General features: G+C 40.3%; 1 protein-coding gene across 1 annotated transcript in view; it reads left to right on the top strand.

The window, feature by feature from the left end:
• The window catches only part of SPOCK1 (SPARC (osteonectin), cwcv and kazal like domains proteoglycan 1), a 272,154-nt gene that overhangs the window by 231,796 nt on the left and 18,067 nt on the right, over positions 1–22,291 (top strand). The window contains exon 8 of the mRNA XM_041397932.1: positions 21,949–22,065. Within this exon, the coding sequence (XP_041253866.1) occupies positions 21,949–22,065 (117 nt within the window). The remainder of the gene's footprint in view (positions 1–21,948; positions 22,066–22,291) is intronic.

The following is a 22,291-nucleotide window of genomic DNA, read 5'->3' as shown; positions in this document are numbered from 1 at the left end:
CTTCTTTACTCAGTGCCAGGTTCACTCTTGATTACTTTCAAGCTTCATACAAAATGAAAAGCCCTAAAACCATGGCAGCAGGAAGAGGATTAGCATTGGGTCATGATGTACTATTTGGGGCTCTCAGACCTTTAAGGGTGAAGGGTGACTAGAGCCCTCCACATCTCCATCAAGAGTAGATTATTTCACACAGCATAAATACCTATGAGCTACTGGCAGAATAAAATTAGTGGCTAATACACACCCATTTTACTCTTTTCTCAAATTCTTTTTGTCACTGACTTAAGAACAGTTATTGTCTGTCATCTCCTTCTCTTCCTTGCTTTTTTCTGGGCTGCACAGTAAGAGCACAGAATATATATATAACCTGTAAGTCACTTGCAGTATGAAGTTAACCTTTTAAAGATTTAGTATTTTGATTATTTACCATCCCACCTGTTCCTCTCAGATTGCCAAGACAGCCAAGGAACAGCAGTGACCAGGCAGTCAAACTGTAGAACTGTGAAAAGGTCACATTAGAAACTCTATAATGCACTTAGTGCATATTATTCTGCTGTCTCTTAAAGACTTTATGGGGGATTAAAAACCTCCCTCTTGTGACAGAGATCATAATGAGAACTGAAAATGTCACAACATAAATTGATTTTATGTTAATGATTGTAGCAAGAATGAGAAATTATTCAAAAACTACTTTTTACATTAAACCTTCTGCTGCAGTGTTGCAGTGTTGTGCTGCTCCAGGTTTTAGTATTCACAGCCTGCTCAGGCTTGGGCTGGGGACTGAGCACTCCCCATGCAGGAGCTGCACTCATCTCACCTCGTGCTTGGCACACCTGTGCTTACAGAGGGAACAAAGAGCCTGAATGGGTGAGTTGAAGGAAGCCAAGCCAACAGCTTCATCACTGTAAGTCTAATCTATCACCAGCACAACTTCTAACTGGGCTTGGAGGTGAAAACCAAGCAAATCAAAATGAAATTTCTCTAGATATTGGGCTCCCTGAGCAACTTGTTGCTGTCCATACAGTCTTGCAGTTGGAGAAAACACAATTTTGAATTTAGCTTAGAACATGCTTTAGAATAAAATGTATACAGTTTGGGTTCAGGCCTGCATTATTTGCATACTTTTATTACCTACTTTGCTTATTCAGCAGTGCGCTCACGTCTGGGAGAAGAATGCTGGCACCCTCCTTCTGTGATTCTGGGGATGAGAATCAAATGTGCACAGTGATGTGGATGATCTGATACTGTCCCAGGAGAACTGGAGAAGTTTCAAGTGAACAAGTCAGGCAGATACTGCAGTGATAGTGCTGTGTTTTCATCTGTTTCTAGAAGGGATTAATTTCAGCAGAATAAGCACAAAACCACTTTCACAAGCAGCTTTGTGATGTCTGTGTGATACCTAGTGCTGTCAGCAGTTTTGAAAAACAGGTTGGTAGAGTGTAGTTCAAAGCAACTGGCTGCTGTCCTAAAGCTGCTAGTGATCTGGATTTTACCCTTTTTTGTTGTTGTTGACTGATATTGAATCATCTTTTCCAGAAAAGGCTCACTAGTGTTTCAGATGTTGCATGTACACCTAGATAAGAAGGAGAATATTAATGTCACTGTAACCGAATTCTAACAAGACATCAAGATACTTTTCCCTAAAACACTTTCTAACAACTTATTCTATTGACTTTCTGTGAATTCCTTGAGAATATAATATTGGGTTTATCTGCACATGGAATCATTCTTGAAGGAAGCAGATGTGTTGTTTCCTGTCCATAAATAACTTCATACATAAATAAGCCTTACTGACACCCTGCAAGTATTCCTAGAACATGTAGTAAAAAGCCCCCACAGATTTGCAGAAGAGATTTTTAAAAGCCTAGTAATAAAAAACATACTTAAGGAACTGACATACATCTGCTACAAGAAAAATAAATGGCAACAGCTAACAGTGAATAGAAGTTCCCTCTGAGATTTGCCACCTGTATGAAAAACAGTATGATAAGGAACCAGGTAGGCAGTCAGATTTCAGAAGTACCTATTTAAAGAGGAAAGAAAGAAAAAGTTACCAAAGTTACAACTTTGGAAGTGAAAAATGTAGTTTCTTGATATAATCAAATCACAGCCTTAATCTTTTGATTTCTTTTTTCCTCACTGTTAGCTACTGGAACTTTGGGAGTCTTAAATTAAATGGGAAATGGCAGACTTCAGTTGATTCTCTCCAGAACTATTGACATTATCCTTACAGATGATTATTTTAGTTGGAAAATCATGAGAAAATGAGAAGATTTGAGGCAATGTGTGGCATAGCAATGAAACAACAGCAGAAGGAAAGTCTGCATCTCCTTATCCCTCTTATTGCATCCCCTTTCCTAAGGTGTTCTCCCATCTTCCAACACACCTCAGACCCTTTATCTTCACACTCAGTCACTCCTTAGCTGGCTTACAGGTGCTCTGTGTGTCAGCATCCTGCTCTTACAGGTGATCTGTGTGAATGTCCTGCTCTTACAGGTGCTCTGTGTGTCAGCATCCTGCTCTTACAGGTGATCTGTGTGAATATCCTGCTCTTACAGGAGCTCTGTGTGTCAGCATCCTGCTCTTACAGGTGCTCTATGTGAATATCCTGCTCTTACAGGAGCTCTGTGTGTCAATATCCTGCTCTTACAGGTGCTCTGTGTGTCAGCATCCTGCTCTTACAGGAGCTCTGTGTGTCAATACCCTGCTGTGTCATCTTCTCCCAGCTCCTGTGTTGCTGTCCCAGCTCCAGTGCCACCTGATCTCCTGGCAAAAAAATGACACTTCTGAATGTGTTGTGTGCCACCAAAAACTTCAGTTCATCCCCAGCCCACTGCCTGAGCACATACAGATTGGCTCTTTCCTGTCCCACATCCATTTGTTTGACCCTAACTCTCTTCTCTTGAGCACAAGGCTTTTGAAATTGATTCTTTCCAGAAAATGTCTGTCTGCTTCTCTTCTATGAGCTGCTCCTGCTCTTCAGCCCTGATCTTTCATCCTATTTATATACTCTATTGCACATTATCTTCATGTTAACTACATAAATAACTTGAGGAAAAAATCATATAATACATATTATTCACTTTATTATAAATATTCACACATAAATCTGCAACAGATTACTTCCCAGTATGAGCTAATGTTCCTTTCAGAATGGAGGCATGCCCATTAACTAAAAAATTTTTACATGGCTTCAGCTTCAAACCTGGTGCAATTTTATCTGACTTTCACCTGATTTTAATTCAAGAATTTGCTTGCATGTAATTTTCATTAGTTTTTTCCCATTATCTCTACAGCCCTGTGAGTAATTGCTGCTGTCTGTGAGAGAGTATGTATTAATATTTTGTTAGACAAGATTGTAACAGGTGACTTTTTTACTCTGATTTTCACAGACTGCTAAATGTGATAAAGAATAACTTTTCCAAAAGGCCAGTCTCTTTAAACTTCAGGTCCATATAACAAGCAAGCAGGATTCTTGATTTATAATATTCCTGATAAAGGTATTGTGATTAAACTCTTAAAGATGATGAAATATTGCCATTAATACACAAGAAAAATAACCAGAATTTTTTTTCAACTCAGAGCAAAGAGATCTGCCCACATCATGACATTTGATGCCAGGCTTATTTGCACCTAATCATATTTGTTTCAACAAATGGCAAATAAAAAAATTACAAATAGAACATTTTGATTTAAACCTGTGACCTTCACTCCTACAAAATCTTAGTATTTTCTGCTAAGAAGTTTATTCTCTGGATGGAAAAAAAGTGGATTAATGTGCCAGCAGTCAGCAATCTGTGCATGTAGATCCCTTTGGCTTGTAATTGTTATTAAACTGGTTCACTGCACCCTTCATAAAGTGTGGAGTCTCTTGGTAGGGAAGAAAATAGCCCTCTGTTTATTCTGAGAACTTGTGAACTACTGTAATTCATTTCAGATTTATAGATTCACCATCTTTAAATTGATGTTGTTTTTTACAAGGAAACAAACAGCCAATTTTTTTTAACAAACCAATGCAATTTAATTCTTATAGAATTTATCTGCCTGTGGATCAACAGCATAACACAATTTTAATTACACTGACCACACTTCACTGAATTCCCTCATTCTGTAGCAAAGCCTTATCACAGTAAAGGTCCATGAGATGTGTTGAGCTCTGCTGAGCCCTAAGTCACAAGGTCTGCATTCTTATCATACAAAAAAATAAAAAAGAGCCAGTCATTTACACTTCTCTCTTGGGGGAAGTGACACTTACTATTATATAGAGAATTAATGGAAAACACAAACTACTAAGTGCCTTTGTGGTTAAGAAGTCAAGTGCAAAACCATCTAAAATATATGATTAGAAAAAAAGGAAGGAAGTGTTGAAGCAGGCCAGCAGCACTAGATTGGAATAATTATTGTCAGTTGTTCATGATGCATTAATTCACAGCTAAGTGGATTTTACTACTTTCTTTGCAGCACAGATATAGTTCTCTGCTAGTGAGGCTTTGTGTCAGCTCACTCACACTTAACTGCAGTGTTTTCTGAATATATAGATATTCATTCATTGCAGCTGCCTTTGTTGTTCTAAGAGGAAATGAACTTCTGAAAGGAGATCCCATCCAGTGGCAGGGAGTGTGAGTGCTGTCCCTGTGTCCCTGGTGAATACAGCAGAGCTGTTCCCTCCCAGCAGTCAGAGGGGGGAAAAGGCCTCAACATCACTGTTTTAATGGCTTCAACACAACTTTCCCCACTTTTAAAATAAACCCATGGAGGGGAATTCTCTGAATCAAGAACTATTTTCTTCTATTGCATTTAAGTATATTTGAGGTGTTTTTAATAAAAGCTGCACAGCCTGTTTGCTGAACTGCCTTTCTCACCTGTTGAACCTATAAATCAGCTCAAGCAGAGAAGTGGAATTGGATGGTGATTCCCATCTGGTTTGGGACAAAATTGAGAGACTGGCTGAAAAAAGAGGCCCAGGGGAAGATCTGGCAGTTCCCTGGCCTGACACCAGTCCTGCAGACAGCAGGAAAGTCCCTGTAGCTGCTCCTTGGAGATTAGCTTTGTGGGAAGGCAGTTTGGCATGATTTTGGCACAGGTGACTTTAGAGAGTTCTGTGGGCTTAAAGCCATATAGGAAACAAATCTGAAGCAAAGCAGACTTTGCTAGTTCTGTTATTTAGAGCACTATTTATTTTAATTTTTTTGTCTATAATCATTAACTGATGGTTAAGTACTTTGTCTTTCCATTGGAGAGTAGAAATAGCTGAACAATTTAGGAAAAAAAAAGTAATTTCAAGGAGTTCTTAGGAAGATTTTGTCAGTGATTTTGATTGAAATGCATCTGTAAGGAACTAGATAGAAGACAATTTGAAAAAGCTCTCAGTCGATGTGCTGTCACCCACCATTCGTGCTCCTTGGCATGTCTTGTAATGTCTCCCAAGTTTGACAGCAGAAATGGTGCAGTTCAGTCCTACAGTACTTTTCAAAGTACAGATGGGCCAAGCACAGATGGCTGAATTGAATCCTGTGCAGCCTCTTGCTTAAACAAATATAGAATAATTTCCCTGACACTGCTGGGGTGTTTTTCAGATTTACATTGAACTAAATCATGCCATGAATTTTTGATTTTCTCTTTATCATACTCCATCCCAATTAGTGGGTTTTCTTTCTGACACAATGCCAAATTGTTATATTCATCTTCATATCCTTTGCAAGACACATTTTATGCATCTGGAAGGGGTTATACAGTTCTGTATTTTATAGACCTTCCTTTTAACAATTTCCTTGCTTAGCTAATAAAGTAGTCAGACATTTGCTATGCCCATTTCATGTAAAAAGAATAAAAATATGGTTTCTAAGCCAAAAGTTTACAACCTACATAAAGCAAAGGGAAGGAACAACACCAGCACTGCTAATTAAAAATGTGGCAGCACAGGTCAGCAGTATGTGCAGTCTTTCAGGCAGTGCCTCAGACAAGAATTGTCATGTATTTGTCTGAGTTTTTTGTAGGCATCATGTTAAAGTTGAGTTTCAGAAGTCTCTGAACATGAATTTGCAGGTGTTTACAGAGAGTTTCTGACAGGTGTGACAAGAAAAGATGAAGATACTCATTTCAAAATTTAGCACCTGGGTAATAAAGGCTGTCATCGTTAACAGAGAGAAGTCAGGGATGGCTCAGATGTGTGATCAGAAGTGAAATGTAAAGGGTCTCAAAACTGAGACTTACAGCTCATCTGCTCTGTGTGGTGACTGGGAGAGCAGTGGGAAGATGCAGGGAGCAGAGATGGCATGGTCAGCATGAGGAGCTGGGCTGTGCTATCTCTGCAAAATTGTCTTTGCAGAAGCATTTTGGAAGGGTATGAAGGGAAGATGGTGAGGCTCAGCAAGGCCAGAGGAAAGGGCGTGAGAATAAACAGGAGAACTGATAAATTCACTTACCTGTGAGAATGGATTGGAAATGATTTTTTAAAGTATCATTTACTGACTTTGCACAACATTTAGGCAGAGATAAGCTTGAGACAGTCCCGGGAAAGGCTACAGCCCCACTAAAAGCATACAGAAAAAGGGTGGGGGAAAATCTGCAGTGAAGGGGTTTGAACACTAGAGAGGAGCAATGAGGAGCTCAGTTCTGCCTGTGGGGACTGTAAGCTGACCAGCTGGCATTTTTGAGGTGTAGGAAATTTAGACTGAAATTTCAATTTGATGGGAAGTCAATCCATCCATCTTTCATGTGTGTGTCTTGGAAACTGAACTGTGTTTGTGTTTGTGGAGAGCAAAAGGAGGGTAGGAACAGAGGACTTCTCCCAGATTGCTGCAGAGAACAGAAATGGCACCTGCAAGAAGACAGGCAGAAAAATGTAGGAGCAGAAACCTGGCAGAACAAGATTCTTGAGGAAACTGCACTGAAGATAGCTGAGAGTTGGAGAAATGGAGGAAGAGGGGCTAGCATCAACACTGGACATGCTCAGTTTGGAATGGGCGAGTCTGTCTCTACTGGTGTGCAGAGAGTGGATGCTGAGCTGGGAAGAAATTCTGGTGGAGCTTTGGAACAGGACCCAAGGCACCAGAGAGAAAGAGTTGAGTGAGTTCCCAAACGATGGGGAGGTCACTGGGATTTATGGTAGAACTGTAGTAAGTAAAGAAGAATGATTGCAACATTATTAAAGTGAGAAGTCACTTTACCTATTCCTGTACTAGAGAGCTTTTATTCAACAGTTTCACAAACATATTCTAGTGGCAGGGACAATGCCATAGCTGTAGCATTTGCCCAGACAATACCAGTATAACAAAAGATACATTTTTTTAAATTTAGTAAAATATACCAAGATGTTTGAAAGTAAACTGATGGTGAGAGCAAGAGGAGAGAAAAGTGGGTGTCATTTTCATTTTCTAAACAAGCAGAATAATGATCTTTAGAATTCAACACAGCAGCTATTGAATTTTTCGTTCTGAGATAACATAAAAGATACAGATATACAACAAACACAATTCCTACAAAAGCAACTAGGTGAAAAAGGCTCAGTGAGATGTGGATAACTGAATTTCCTCTGACAGAAAAGTGATTGGCAGATCAACAGCCAAAAAAATCCAGCTCTTGAGAAATCTGTGAATATTCACCTACAACTCTATTGCAGATCACAGTTCATTTCTGTGAGTCCTTCCGCCCATTATAGGAGGTAAAGAATGAATTTATTAATCTTTGTTGACCTATTGACCTCTACATTTATGTCCAAGAATACAGATTTACTTTTGAAAATCCCGTTACTGTGCATGCATACATATTCCATCATGCTGTATATACAGTGTAACATATGGAGAACTTTTACTTTTAGAGAGGGTACTGAAAGGGGAAAACAATCAGTTCTTGTTCAAAAGCAGTCAGCTCAGGAACTGGGCAGCCAATTTGTAAGCTGTGAGACACTGTCAGATGTAAGGTTTCCCTCCATGACCCTGCCAAACCTCCTCTGCTCCCCACTCTCCTTGTGCCCTGATGTCAGGTCATATTCCACATCTCTCACCTAAAGGAAATCCCAAAAAAAGGTCTTTTATTGGGCTTTTGCTGGCTGGCTCAGAGGCTGGTACAGGCTACCCTGGCACTGAACTTCCTCACCACTGAGCACTTAATTGCCACAAGTTGTGCTCCTGCACACTTATATCCGTGTCCTGTCGCCTCCACCTCTGCGGGATCTTCAAGAATTCCTTTGGACTGATATTTTGTGCTGCTCCCTTGTGACTGCTGCCTGTAAATACACCAGTGCCTGAGTTCTGCCTCCTGGCTTTCCCACTCACCATTCCTCTGACACAGGAAAATATATAGACTTGTTTTCATGAAATGTGGGTGCTTGAGACTTTTTTTAATTACAGCTGAATTCTGTTACACAGTAAAAAGGCCTTGTAGGCTGAGTTAACATTTTCACTTTATAATTTTGACAGTGCAATATAGTACAATTGAATTAATCAGTTTTTCCTGAGTTTCTGTTACAGAGATTTTGAGGGTCTCAGTTAAATCATCCTATTTGGAGACTGATTACTAGGGAGGGAATGTATCATTCTGGTTTTAAATTATCTTTCTGGGAGCAGATTTTAATCTTTCCTTCTTTTTTTTCTATGGAGTCCCGTGGATGTATTCAACTCTGTGTTTTCATAATATTTCCTATTTTGGTCTGTTTAATGAAGCATGTCAAACATTCCTCACTTTTTGCACTTCAGAAATCTGTAGGAGTTTCCTGCTATCTTTTCCTGCTATTTTTCAGAAAGAAGGATTAAGGATTTGCATTACTTTTTTACTTTTTCCAAAAAGCATAGAGTCTTTCATGCATGAGAAGTGTTTCCTATGCTTCTCTAGCATTGATCATGATGGGTTACTGAAAGAAACCAACTTTTCAGCTATGCAGTGCTGGGATTTAGAAGTCTGGCGAGGAGTCAGATCTCTGAAGGACAAATCTGGTGGGACAGGCTGTGCTCAGAACTGCTTACTTTCTAATGCAGCACAGTGATGTTTCATTGCTGCTTTCTAGGAGTTAAATGGTCTTTTTGCTGAGTTCCCCATGAGGATTCTGGCCACAGCATATGAAGCACACAGGGCATTTTTCTGCCAGCTCAGCCCCAGCTCCTCTGTCCTCAGGAACAAGCAAGAGGTCAAGGCCATTTCTGTGCCTGAGATCTGGTGCTCTCTGCCCAGGGTGTGTGCAGGTACTCTGAATCAGGAGCATGAGCACCTGACATTAGGGCTTGGACTCTTTTACAAGAGCTGTTGAACTAGAATTTGGATGATTTAATGCCTGACTTGGGGACAGCAAAGTAGTTATCCTGCTGAAGGTCACATTCGTTCACTCGAGTCGTGATGGATGTGAGAGCGTAAGACAGCTCAGGGGAAATCTTCTTTATTTTTATGAGACAGTCCAGGATCCCACCACACTTGTGGAATATATAGGTAAAGGGGTGGTGCAGGGTTCTTTTCGCCATATCTTCTTTAGTAGAAGATAAAAAGGATCTATACACAGTGTTAAGAAATCCAAGGTGCGTTCCATCTGGAGAACTGCAAACTCTGCTTTCTTTGGCACTGTGTGAAAAAGGGACAAGAAGGAAAGAGAAAAGAAAGAGAAGTCTTTAATTCCTGTCTGTGACACTAGCTAGACAAGTACTTTCCAGATTAGGTATCAAACTGTCAACAACCACACTCAGTTGTGGTCTGCCCCTTCGTATGCAGTTTTGGTGGAACTTTCACATTTTCTCTGTAGAACTGGTTATGTAACAGGACACTTGCTTTCTTATCTCTCTCCACAAACTATTGCTTTTCCATCAAACCAACAACAGCAAAGGTTAGGATTTATGCAATAACATTAGGTGGGAGTGCAAAGGGGGGGATAGAATAGAAGCTGGAAGCCAGCCATGAGCCATGGCCAGCTCTCTCCTTTCTTCTTGCAATGTGTCACTTGTCCATGAAGGAGCATTAACGTCTCTGTGTGTACCATCTCTGTACACACTCTTGGGAATGTGCAATGTTGCTCTTAGTAACAACATTCCATTATTTTCCATCTCACAGTTGTCAATAAATCATCTGTTAAATGAATCAGGCCTTGTGAACTTGTACTGGCAGGATTGATTTTTGCATGATGTTTCTTTAGGAAATGAATTAAGCCTTAGAAAGAAAAATGTGTGCACAGTGGCAGAGCATGCTTTCACAGAGAGAGTATTTATGATGAATAGAAGGAAAATAGAGTACACATGCTTCAAAAAGCACATTCTTGTAATGATGCTCAGTACTAATATCATCTGAAGTAAAGATGGTAAGATCAGAAGCTTTCAATGCAGAAAGATTACCATTTCCTTTGAAAGCATTCTTTACTGCAAAATCCTGAGATACTTTTAGATATACATTGAGTTCTTGCATTGTAATTTACCTAAATCCTTATTTTTTTTTTTGCTTTCCTCTGTGTCTGTCAAAATAATTGGCCTTTCAGCAGTGCTTTTTACAGAGAGAGAGAGGGTATGAATCCAGGAGTGATTTTTCTCTTTACTGCCTGCCTTTAGCAGCTGAAGGAGGAAGATCCTCTTGCATTATTACTTGCATGGAGGCAGTTCTGCAAGTCTGTGAGCAAGAGTGAATGTGTGTCCCCTCCTCCTGGTGGAACACAGATATTTAAATCCATCTCCTGTTGCTGTCAGGGAAGGTTTCAGCAAGACCCAAATAAAATTCCCAATGACTTCTCCAAGATTTTCTTAACATTAGAGGTGCATTTCTATGATCAGTCATAGAAATGGTAGTGGGTAGTATTTTTGATCCTTAGCACTGAGACACACATAGAACAGCCTGTAGTAATTAGCTCACATTAAAATGATGTGACTTTGTTGCCTGTGTGGGATGACTGCTTTTCCTGACAGTGGCAGGGATAATAAATGGCGCACTAAAGTCCTGACATCTGCAGATACTTCAGTGTCCAGGAAGTTGTGGCAAAATGGGGAAAGTGCATTCCAGCTCCATTGCGAATTAAAAATTTAAAAAATGGAAAGGTATAGAATTTGAAATTATATCTCTGCATCCTTAAGGAGCACCAAAGGAATAGTGAAATCTAAAAGACATAAGGCAACTTTTGGAGCAAAACTAAATAATACATTCTAAAATTCTTTCATTGTGTGATACCCAGAGCTTTCAGCTACCCATGTAAATTCAGAACCTTGGAAAATCAGATGCAGGCCCATAGTCTAATTTGACTAATATGGTCTACATGTACTCAAATCTGGGATTTGAACTGGACATCCTGATACAAAATCTAGGCAAAACACTGTTTTCACTAAAGGATGACTTCCTGCAGACAGCTCTGAGCAGTGTTAGAGAAACCAGCACAGCCTCAGAGTTCCCAGTTTCAGAGCTGCCACTGGAAAGCTGCTGATGTTTGCACAGTGGGCACCCTTATCCTGCACTCCAAATCCTCAGTCTTCCTGGATGCCTGGCTGGACCTTTTACAAAATCTTCTAACTGCAAACACTTTGAGGACATTTATCCACAGGCACTCTGTGCATCACTCAGGGTAATTAAATAATTACTCTGAAGAGCGCGTGTGTGGCCTGGCAGGGGAGGGGGCTGGAAGAACCCACCCAGATCTCCATTCAGACCCCTGCTGCTGCCCCCTCCAAGAACATTTCTCTTTTCTCACTCATTCTTTAAGCAGGTACAATCCAGGAATTTAATCTTCTTCAGAATGACCAAATTTTAAATTAGATTCAGATCATTTTGACTTGGTTTAACCCATCAGCAAGTCAGCATCTAGGCCTGGGAAAGGGGAGGTCTCCTTTCCAGGCAGTCTTTTCTCCTATTCTTTGCTTTTTTTTGCTCCCAGACCTGCCTGTGCTTTGGGAAGATGATAATAATTGCATGTACAAAAGCTTACAACTGCCCTACAATACACCCTGTCAGCCTGGCCACTTTCAAAGCTTTTTCAGCCACAAATGTGTCATTTTTTTCACAAAACAAATTCCTTTCACACAAGCCATTTTTTTATTTTTTTGGAATTGCACAGCTTATGGTTTTCAAAATGCCACAGGATGGTTTTGATCTCACTTGCTGCTTTTCTATTATCTTGGATGTTAATATTTTAATAGTGCAAATGTTTTTCAAAATTGGGACATTTTCAATAAACCATATCCTTGAATACACAAAACTCAAGCCTGCCTCTAAAAGACTTTAAAAATAGACAAATGTGTATCAAGAGCTGAGAAAATTGACATTTCTTTAAATGGTTCTTCAAAACATGCATTAGTAGGAGATCTTTGCAGCTACATTCCATACTTTTTTGAAGTTATTGATTTCCGCAGCTTCTAAGTGCCATGTGCTCATTAGTAAGCCCATCTCATATTTTTCTTTATTCTGTTAAATGAAGTTTTGTAGCTACATGAGATAATACATGTAACAGTAGGCAAATAACAGACAGGGAGTATTTTGAGCCTTTTTTATTCTACAGCGCTCTCTGACACTCAGCTCATCTTAGCTATCCTCTTTTTAATCCTGGAGAAGTTTGTTTTGTGCTTTAGCAGCTCTTTGGTCCAGAAACAGAGGTCAGAATGGTGTCAGTGACCATCTCAGCCAAAAGCACCAAAGTTTGTTAAAAATTGAGCCACTCCACCACTTTGCCAGGGCAGATTCAGGCAAGTTCCCAAGCACAGGTTCTGTGAGGGAAGAGGCGCTTATTCATTTCACCCCCAGCTGGGGTCCTGTCCTTTGGGGAGCTCCCACTGTCCCCCTGCTCACACCACACGACAGAGCTGTCTGCCCAGAAGCCAGAGTGATGCTTGAGATGCACTTTCCTGTGCCCTAATGAGAAGTGCATTCTAATGCCTTTGTTAATGGGATGCACTTGAGCGTGGATGAACCGTCCCAGACAAGTGTGTTTGCTCACACACTGATTGCTCCTGGCTCCTGTTAATGGCACTGCTCTGGTGCACGAATGGCTCCAATAAAATCCTAGTCAGGTCATAAATCCCTGCCAATTTGGTTCCCAATATTCAGGACTGTTGTGTTTCCTTATGGTGATTTCTGTTCCGTTTGTTTGTTCCATGCTGCCCTGAGTGCTGGGTCACAGCGCTGCATTTCCTCATGGTGTTTGTGCATCTCTGCCTTTGCAAGGTGCAGTAGTGCATGGGTAGTTCTGATTTCCTGCCAGGGGATCTTTGCAATCCACAGAGGAGCTATGTTGTCTCATTTGCACTTTCTTGTTGAATTTCAATCAGGTTTCCCAACAACTTGCTGGAGGAATTCCTGTGGGAAACCTTCAAGTGCTCCTAGCCACATGCTGTCCAACAACTCCTCATTTTCCCTTCTAGGGTTGTCTGTGTTTTCTCATTTAAGAATAATTCACCACATGACAACATTTTACATTAATGAAGCCCTGGTGGTATCAGATGTGATGACATTCTGTAGGGAACAGAGAAAATAAGCACAGGGATAGACTCAGTATAAAGTAAAAATCAGCTGATGTGCAAAAAAGTTAATGAGGGGGAAAACCAGCTTCTGCTGGCATATGCTGACTCACAAGTATCTCTCTCTCCATCCTGCTCAAGCACAGGCAAATTGGATTTATATGTCGCTTTCCAAGGGTCCCTCAGGAAGGGAGTGAGGACAGTGAGCTCCAGTAAAAATTAAGTGAATCTACTCAATTGTTTCCCCCTTTTTTCTGTCTGATACAGCACCAGTTCCTGGAAGAAGGAGTCTTTCCAATCAGTTCCTGAGTCCCTTTGCAGGTTTTAGGCAGTATCCTGGCAGGGATTCTGGGAAGAATTTGGGGTGAGGTTTTTTTGTGTGAGAAAGCAGCTCAGTCCCAGCTCGCTGTCACTCTGGAATGCCCTGTGCTAGATCCACTGAGGCTGCACAGTGAGAGTCCTGCTTCTGTCTTTCTGTACAATATTCTGCAGTTTGTTTCTTCAGGTAGAGCAATGATCATTACTGTGAGGGTGAAGAGCCCAAACATTGCCCCAAAACAAACATACCCAGCACACATTAGCATTTGGATCTTGCTGCCCATAAAAATAATAGCTTTTCACATTAACAAAAAACCCCCAATGACCAACTGGGAGCGCCTTAATTTTAAATTTGAACAAACTTAAAGAGATGGAGTAGTGTCAGAACAGAATTGTGTAAAAGTAATTTTATCCTCTGAACCACCTTCATGTGTTTTAAAAAATGGTTATCAAATAATAATGAATATCTCTCTTTACTGACACTTTACAAAAATTATCTACTGCCATTGGGTTTTCTCTTAATTCAGTTTAGGTCTATCTGTGATTGCACAAGGAACTGTAAAAATTAGAGGTCTTTTACAGCTCATTTCGTATATAGTAATATTTTCAACTTCTTTTTGAGAAGTGGTGCATGAGTTTATGCTTCAACATAGGCATTCTGTGAAACCGCCCTGTGTTTTCACTTTTTTCCCCTATATATAGTCTTTTCATTTTTATTCTTGGCTGTTGCTTTCCCAATCCAGTTGGACATAAATAGATCTGCCCATTTCTTCTCAAATACTTTCAAATTACTAATTTTACTTCCTGAATTTTACTCTTTCCAGCTCAAAGCCATTTTCTTTATGGAAAGTAGCAGCTGCCCTTAACATCACCAGCTCAAGTTATTTCCAACTACTGTAACTCAGAACATTTTTACTGAGGATCAGAATCTAAAATTTCTCTTTGTTCAGCGAGTGAAGCAAAACAGCCTCCTGGATGTGAAGTTCAGCAGGTTGTCTCTAACATTTTCAGCTGTGGCTTTGGAAGGTCTGTGGGAAACAATTCCATTTAAAGTCCAAATATACACACTATGGTAGCCTCTTTGTCTAAAAACAACTGTCCCACAATTCCTTCATTTTAACCACAGTGAGTTTTATTTCTACTCTTAATTATTCTTCTAGCTTTGCTTATTTTTTATTCCCAATGCCTTAGAGTGCAATATCTGCTGAGCTGTCAGCAGCAAAGTCAAGTATCTGTGAAAACCTCCCATGGGCTGTGAGCTGTATGTTTACTTTAAACACTGCTTTAATCTCAGAGCAGTGGTCAGTTTTTCTAAGAACTCAGCCCTCTTGCCAAATTGGCCAGTGCTGGGCAGGCCGTGGCTGAAGCCAGCTGGAGTCTGTTCTCTGAGATCTGCTGGGGACATCTGTCCAGAGCAGTGAGAAAAACAGAGAGGGAGAGAGGGAGGGAAGAAGTAAGGCAAGAAGGGAGATGATGACTCTATAAAGCCTTTTTTATCCAGAGTGCTGCATGAACTGTTGGAAATGTCCACTCAGTCAGACATTTTTATTTACTCTGCTTTAGTTTTCAGTTGATGGAACTCTATTCCACCTTTCAGGTGTTATGACAGAATTGAATGAGGACATTAGAGTGAGCTAGCAAATGAATTTTGGGAGGCTAAGAACCATGCAGGAGATAACATTTTAAATAGTACCTGACATGGCCAGAATGTCACAAGGGATGTTACTCCCACAAGCTTCCTGCTTGGCTCTGAAAGTCTCCCACCATCATTATAGTTTGGATGTATTTAAGATAAAACTCCAGGCTTCTTAATCACCTGGCAAAGATGCACTTTCCAGGGTTTCCACAGTAAATGTGAGCACAAAAGGAAGTAGCAGTAAGTACCAGGAAAGCAGATGTACACTTTGCCTCCAGCTTTGTAGCTCTCAATCTGGGTTCACAGAGTTCTAGCTGAGCTTTGTGTTTTAAATGTGCCATTTTAAAGAAGCTCCAGATCAAAGCCTATTTCATCTTCCCAATAACTCAGCTGCTCCTGTAATCATCTCAAAGTCTGAACTGCAGGATCTTGGCATCTGCTGCTGTATATATAAGCAAGACAAGGCAAGTGACAGGAGGACCAGAGGTGGTTATCAGCACGGGGTCAACCCTGTGGAAGAATAGCCAGTGAGTGCCAGCCAAAAATGCAGTGAGACAAATATATCCAAATATACCCAAATAGAGCTCTGTCATGAAGTGTTGGTGGCTGCAGGAGCTGTTCATTGATTGGATGAGCAAGGCACGTTTGGAATGCACTACCTTTCTTTATAGTAACAGCAAACAATCCATTCCTTTCTACTTCGTAAAATTATTGGCATAATACTTCATTTTTTATTGTTATAAGAAGTTGCCTGAGGCCTCAATGAAAAGAGCAAATTAGAGCATTACTCCTTCCAACCACGAACAGTGAAATATTTGTGGAGGCCATTATTGCCAGCGTTGCATCACCAAAATATCACACATAAAACACTTGGGAGTCATCTGCAAGTCACACAGATGTGTGTATGTTTATCTGCATCTGTGTGGAGTTGGATTGGAAGTGGAATGTTAGCACAGCCCTGAATTTATCTTGATGCTTACTTTCAAAGCAGCTCCTGCAGCAGCAGTGTTTAGAGCACTATTCTGCATTTCTGGGAGCAGACTCACCCTGTTAGCCCAAAAGATGCTATAATTTTTTTTAACTGCCTGTTTTAATAATCAACACACATGTGGACACAATTATAGCAGGGTGAAATAAGATGCTGACTTACCTACAAGAAAATATAATGATGTTTGTCAGAGAAAGCATGGTTAAAATTGCTGCATTTTCTTTTTACAAAGCATGCAAAAATCAAAGATAATATCAAAATTACTACTTAGAACGAAAGATCTCCTGTCAACCTCCATGCTAAGGTACATTTATGTCTAAACTTTTTAAGAAGTGTTGCCACATTGTTTTTAAATATGTTTTACCATATAATTTTGTTGAGTTAGTCTTCAAAAATACAAAAAAATGAGAGTTTTTCCCTTCTGAATTGCTGGAATAATGTCTATCCTACTTCTAAGTGGAGGAATATATCACTATTGAGCAATGTCATTTAGGTTTGTGCTATATCACATTTTAATCAAAACTAAATGGACTTGTCCCCAGGCTCACAGGACAAATGGCTGCACAGTTTGTTACCACTCCCATGTGCTACCAGCAGAGCTGGTTTCTGCTTGTGAGCCAGGCAGCAGGCAGGGCTGGACTCCAATAATACATCCACTACCTCTTGGTGCTCAGGGAATAAGAAGCATCTCAGTCCATGGGCTCTCTTGCAAAGGTTTCTGTTTGTTATTTATGTTTTGTGGCTGGTCACCTCGACCACAAGCCATTGATTCTGCTCCATACAGCACATTTGCATCCTTAAGCAGGTTATTAAAAAGTAGTGGCATGTCCCCAAGCTGAAGATTTAATTTGCATGAAGAACACTAACTCAGTAACTAAATATGCATTTTTTAAAGCTCCAACTTTTTTTTTCCTTTTTGTTATTTCTCTGCATTTGCAGTTTCTTTCCTTCTACCGTACAGAAACAGTTGAAGCTGTTCCACCTCTCAGGGGTGCATCCCTTTGGCATTCAGGGCTCCTCAATCTCTACCTAAGAGGCTACTTAGTATTATATAACAATAATATGAACCCAAAGAACCAGTCTTTCCACAAGTAATTGGTAGGAATGTAGTACTATTTGTAAGAATTATTGTTAGAATAAGAACAGTAGGAGCGAGAAGGCAACAGACAGATGCCAGAGAGATGACAGGAAAGTCAAATGACACAAAACCTTTTGTACACGTTCTGTGAATCTGGTTGCATACTTTGCTTGTTGGGAGATAGTGTAACATAGCACTGGAACTTGTTCCTGGACAATATGGACTTCTTGTCAGCCACACAGTGCCAGAATATTCCAGCAGCAGGTGAGACACTAATATGATCCTGCAGGTCATGGGCTTCCTAAGTATTAAGTTTTGTTTAGAATTCACTGCAGCAGGAGTTGTGAGGTTTGGAGGTTTTTATTTTGTTAGTGGATGAAGATTTTACAGTATTGCTTTGCTAGGCTGGAGTAGAAATGGGATGTGATTCAGTATTGATTTAATCTTATACATCTACAGGTAAGTTCAGTTTTAATGTTGATTTCTATCACTAAGTACTATTGAAAGTCCCTATCTGAAAGAGTGAAATTAAATATTATACTGCTAATTTTCACCACCAATGTATATAGATTAGTATCTGTAGAGCTGCAAAAGTCCATAACAAAAGCAGACCCATAAAAGCCTGAGCCTTTACAGCATGCTAATGGCTTTCCATTAGGTCAGATTAATGCTTTCTGCTTGGTGAAAATAGGTATTTAGCAACAGTGCTTTCAGTTTGTGAGGAATAAATAACTGCTGGACCAAGTGCTTCACCCTGGGGAATAAATCTGCACTTTAGTTGCTTGTTAATAAATCACTTCTGCAGGATAATTTGTCACATCAGCAGATGCAGATCTGAGGATGTTGTTGAGTCCAGCAGCTCTCATATCTTCCCCCTGCATTCTCATTGCTGAGACTCAGAGAAGGGACAGGTTCTGCCCCTGCTCGAGGTGCCACTGCCACCCCAGGGCCAGGGACTCTGGGTCAGGCTGGGCAGCTGCTCTTAGCCAGCCTGCCTCTGCATCCCTGGCTGGAGCAGCTGCCATCCCAGCCTGCTGCTCTCAGGGGAGCTGTGGGCTCTGAGCAGATCATCAAAGCCATCAGCAGGGAAGGATCCAGGAATTAATATTACAGGAGGAGCTGATATCAGATGGCTGCTAAAGCAGAAGCTTTGTTGACATCAGTGAAATAGCAAGGGTAAAGAACTGTGGGTTGTCTTCTCTTTAAGAGGTGGAGGAGATGAACAGAAGCCCATGTCTCTTATCTGGGAGAAGACACACAGCAGTGAAAATGCCTATTTACATATGTTTGCACTTGGGTCTGTTTCACAGCACCAGAGCTTTAAATGGTTGTTGACAGTTGACTGGACAGATTCCAGTTGTGAGAGAGGGGCTGTGGAGAGTCTCCTCCCTTGGTGATTCTCTTCAGCCTGGATTTTTAAATCAGTGCTTCTAGTCATGTCAATATCCATATTGTTTGCAACCCCAGTGTTCTCTCCTTATAAATCTTCAAATAGCAAGAGACCCATTATCACATCCATTCCTCCTACAGCCCTGTTCTTCTTATCTGAGAAATGTGACTTGGAACGTCTATTAATAGTGAAGAGGTACATTTGCACTGCATTTTTCATGAAGAGGGTTCTTAAAAATGCTTTATAACTTCTACTAATGTAAATTTATATGTAAGGATCTCAGATGAGGGGCTCCTCCAAGCTAATTGTTTGATATATAACTAATGGACCCTACCACCAGCAATAAAACATTGAGTGCTCTGGTTCCTGGATGCCTGAGCACTGATTTTGTCTGTATGAAACTTCTGCCCTCTGAACATCAATCCACTTTGAAGTGTCCCAAATGTGCCCCAAACCAAACAAATTCAGAATGATTATATGCCTCTGATAATGTTCAAATGAAATAAATAAAAATGGAGTGGAGTTCCATTGGGTAGAAAGGCAGGATATTTTTAACCAGACATAGTAGCATTAAAATAAAATTTAATGCAAGAAATGTAAAATAAAAGGATACTTCCTCTGTTTTAATGTGTGGGAGAAAGTAAGACTGAGGGCATTAAATACTTGAATAGAAATTAACTGAACTTTGCATTAAATTTTTGAAGTCATGTCCAGAAATTTATTATTCACTCCATATTAATAACAAAGTTGGCTCCTGTTTGACTCACAAAACAGTATTTATTCTAGTGAAGAAAGACTGCAATCCTAAGAGAGAACCTCAACCTCATACTCACTCTGGAATCATCCTTAAGCAGCATACCTAAGGAGTATCTCAATTATTCACAGGAAAACTATCCAGAATGCAGAAAACTCCAGTTCTGGGCTTGCTGTCAATCATGCCTCAGATCAAGTTCCAAAGGAAATCTGCAGGGTTTGTGGTCAGCAAAAACAAAAGCAATAAATTCACCCAGGGTTCACTCTCAAACGCTGCCCTCAAAAAAGCTGTTCCTCAACATGGCTGAAGTTACAAACATGGAAAAAACTGTAACAGCTTCATTACAAATGGCATTTTACAGACCCTGACATGTTTGATTGGTTCAATTATAGAGACAAGTTGTTCCAAGTCTGATTTGCCATTAATTACTTCTGTTTACCATTAATTACTTCTGTCCCACCTATGCTGTGCATTCAGTCCTGGTTTGTATTGCAATTTAAAAGCATGGATTCCAATTACCCCAGTCAATGCAGTTTACACCAAATGAACACTTTGTGAGATTTATTTCAGAGACTTTATTTGGGCCTGGGGAGGGCATCCTGAAGAGTGCTGAGGCTGGGGGACAGGGAGTGTGTGCTCCTTGTTCCTGCCCTCCATACAGGGTGAGTTTGGGAGCAAATCCAGTGTCCCCAAAAGCATTTGGCTTCCTTTGGGTTGCTGGGGTGTCTGGAGTTGCCTTGGTGTTCGGAAGTACACAAATCTGAGTCAGGAAAGTGGCTCTAGAAGGTATTTTCTTTATTATTATATCTTTTCCCGGGGCTTTGACTGTCTGTGAAGCTCAGTGTACCTGTCCAGACGGCACAGGAATGGGTGTTTGTAGTCCAGAGTTCCAGCCTTGGCCTCCTAAAGGTGATGTGTGCCACCATGATTATTTAATAAATATCAGGTTTGCACAATAAAACTATATTACTCATTTCTTGGACAAATGAATCCTCTTTTTTTCCACCCAACTTGGAAAGATAAAGATAGTTTACCATGAGAAAAATGTAATGTTAATTCAAGTGAGAAAATGAGGTGGTAGCTTTTTCAGCAAGGTAGGCCACTTTACAGTTAGTATTGCGTTGTCTTCCATTTATTTTACATTGATGGGATGTTTTGTTTAAGACCTGATTTTTCCTTACCTGAACTGAGGTTTAAAGGATTAAGGATCTTCATATCTTTATCTTTCATAAGAAAATTTATCAAATCCTTTCAGTGTTATAGAAAAAAAATGGGGAAATCCTTTTCTCCCCCTGAAATTTAGAAAAGGTTATAATTTCTGTTTTTAACTTTGAAGTTATTCCTGTTCCAAACAAGAGTGTGAGAACGAACAAATCCTCAGAACAGCTGTGGCATATCAACAAGTTCCTTGTCATTGGGGCAGTGAGTTAAACTTGGGAGAGCTGTGGGTCTCAATTGTTTTTCAATAAGGTGGAAGGAGGGATATTATAATGTGCAGTGAGATGGAGATGACTTATTGTGACTGTGAAGGATGTCTGCCTCTATGGCATAAAGTCTTGCTCTGTATTTCAGGAAATGTCATTTAAAATGTAGAATGAGTGCACAGTAGGAATAATAAAATTGCCTGAGTGTGTGAATTTTAAGCACTAAACATGATACAGAAATAAGAATTTTTTTTTGACAGAAACTCGTGGCTAATGCAGCTTTCTTCCCTAAAAATATTTGCTTCAGCTGAACATTAATATCTTGGCAGAAATTTCTGGGAAAATTAGGTACTTCTCAGTAAAATATATAAGAAAATAAATGTTTTACCTAGATAACGAAATGGAATTGACAACCTTCAGAGGTGGTAGAGTCTCACTTGCAGCAGAACTTGTTATGTCGCAGCAGAGTGACATAACAATTTTTTCTGTATATAAATAAGTATATATATTTTCTATTACTGTGATAATAGCCTTATACAAAGCCAAATGTGGTTATAAATTATGCCTAGCATCTTTTTCGAGTAGCATGTCTAGGCAAGGATGTCCCTCCTCCCCATCTGTTTGACTGATATTTTTCTCTGAAATCCTAAAAGGTGAAAACATTTAAGTTAAATAGTCACATAGCTCTAATTGCCAACTGGCAGGGAGCTCTGTGTGGCACTTCTTCCATCACCAATTGTGTCAGCTTCCAAGGAAGTACTTGAGTACAACTTAAAATTCATAATGACTTACATTTTCATTTTATCTTGCTTCCTTTTCCCTGACCTTCTCTTTTTCCTTCAGAGCTCTTAACGAGGAGAACTTTACAACCATAAACACAATTTTTCTAATGGACTCTCAGGGGAGAGGCTTTTCCCTGGTGCTCCTGACTCAGCCTGGTGCTTTGTTCTCTCCTAGCTTGCACAGACAAGGAGCTGAGGAGCCTGGCGTCCAGGCTGAAGGACTGGTTCGGGGCCCTGCACGAGGATGCCAACCGTGTCATCAAACCCACGAGCTCAGAGACAGCACAAGGCAGTAAGAAACCCTTTCCCCTAAACACTGGGTGGTGTAGGAACTTCCAACCTGAGAGAATTTAGCTGAGCACTGCTGTTGGTGCTGCAACACCCTGTCAGGCAGGTGCCAGTGAATAAGCAGGTACCTGAGACCTGATCCTGCAAATAAATGCTGTTTTCTGAAGGAGATGCAGTCCTTCTGTCCTCTCTCTCTGGCCCAAACTGCTCTAGAAGCTGGCAGACACAGA

The sequence above is a fragment of the Onychostruthus taczanowskii genome, unplaced genomic scaffold, assembly GCF_017590055.1.
Source record: "Onychostruthus taczanowskii isolate IOZ18803 unplaced genomic scaffold, ASM1759005v1 scaffold14, whole genome shotgun sequence".
NCBI lineage: Eukaryota > Metazoa > Chordata > Aves > Passeriformes > Passeridae > Onychostruthus > Onychostruthus taczanowskii.
Note: the sequence above shows the minus strand (reverse complement) of the source record. Positions and strands in the feature narration are given on the sequence as shown.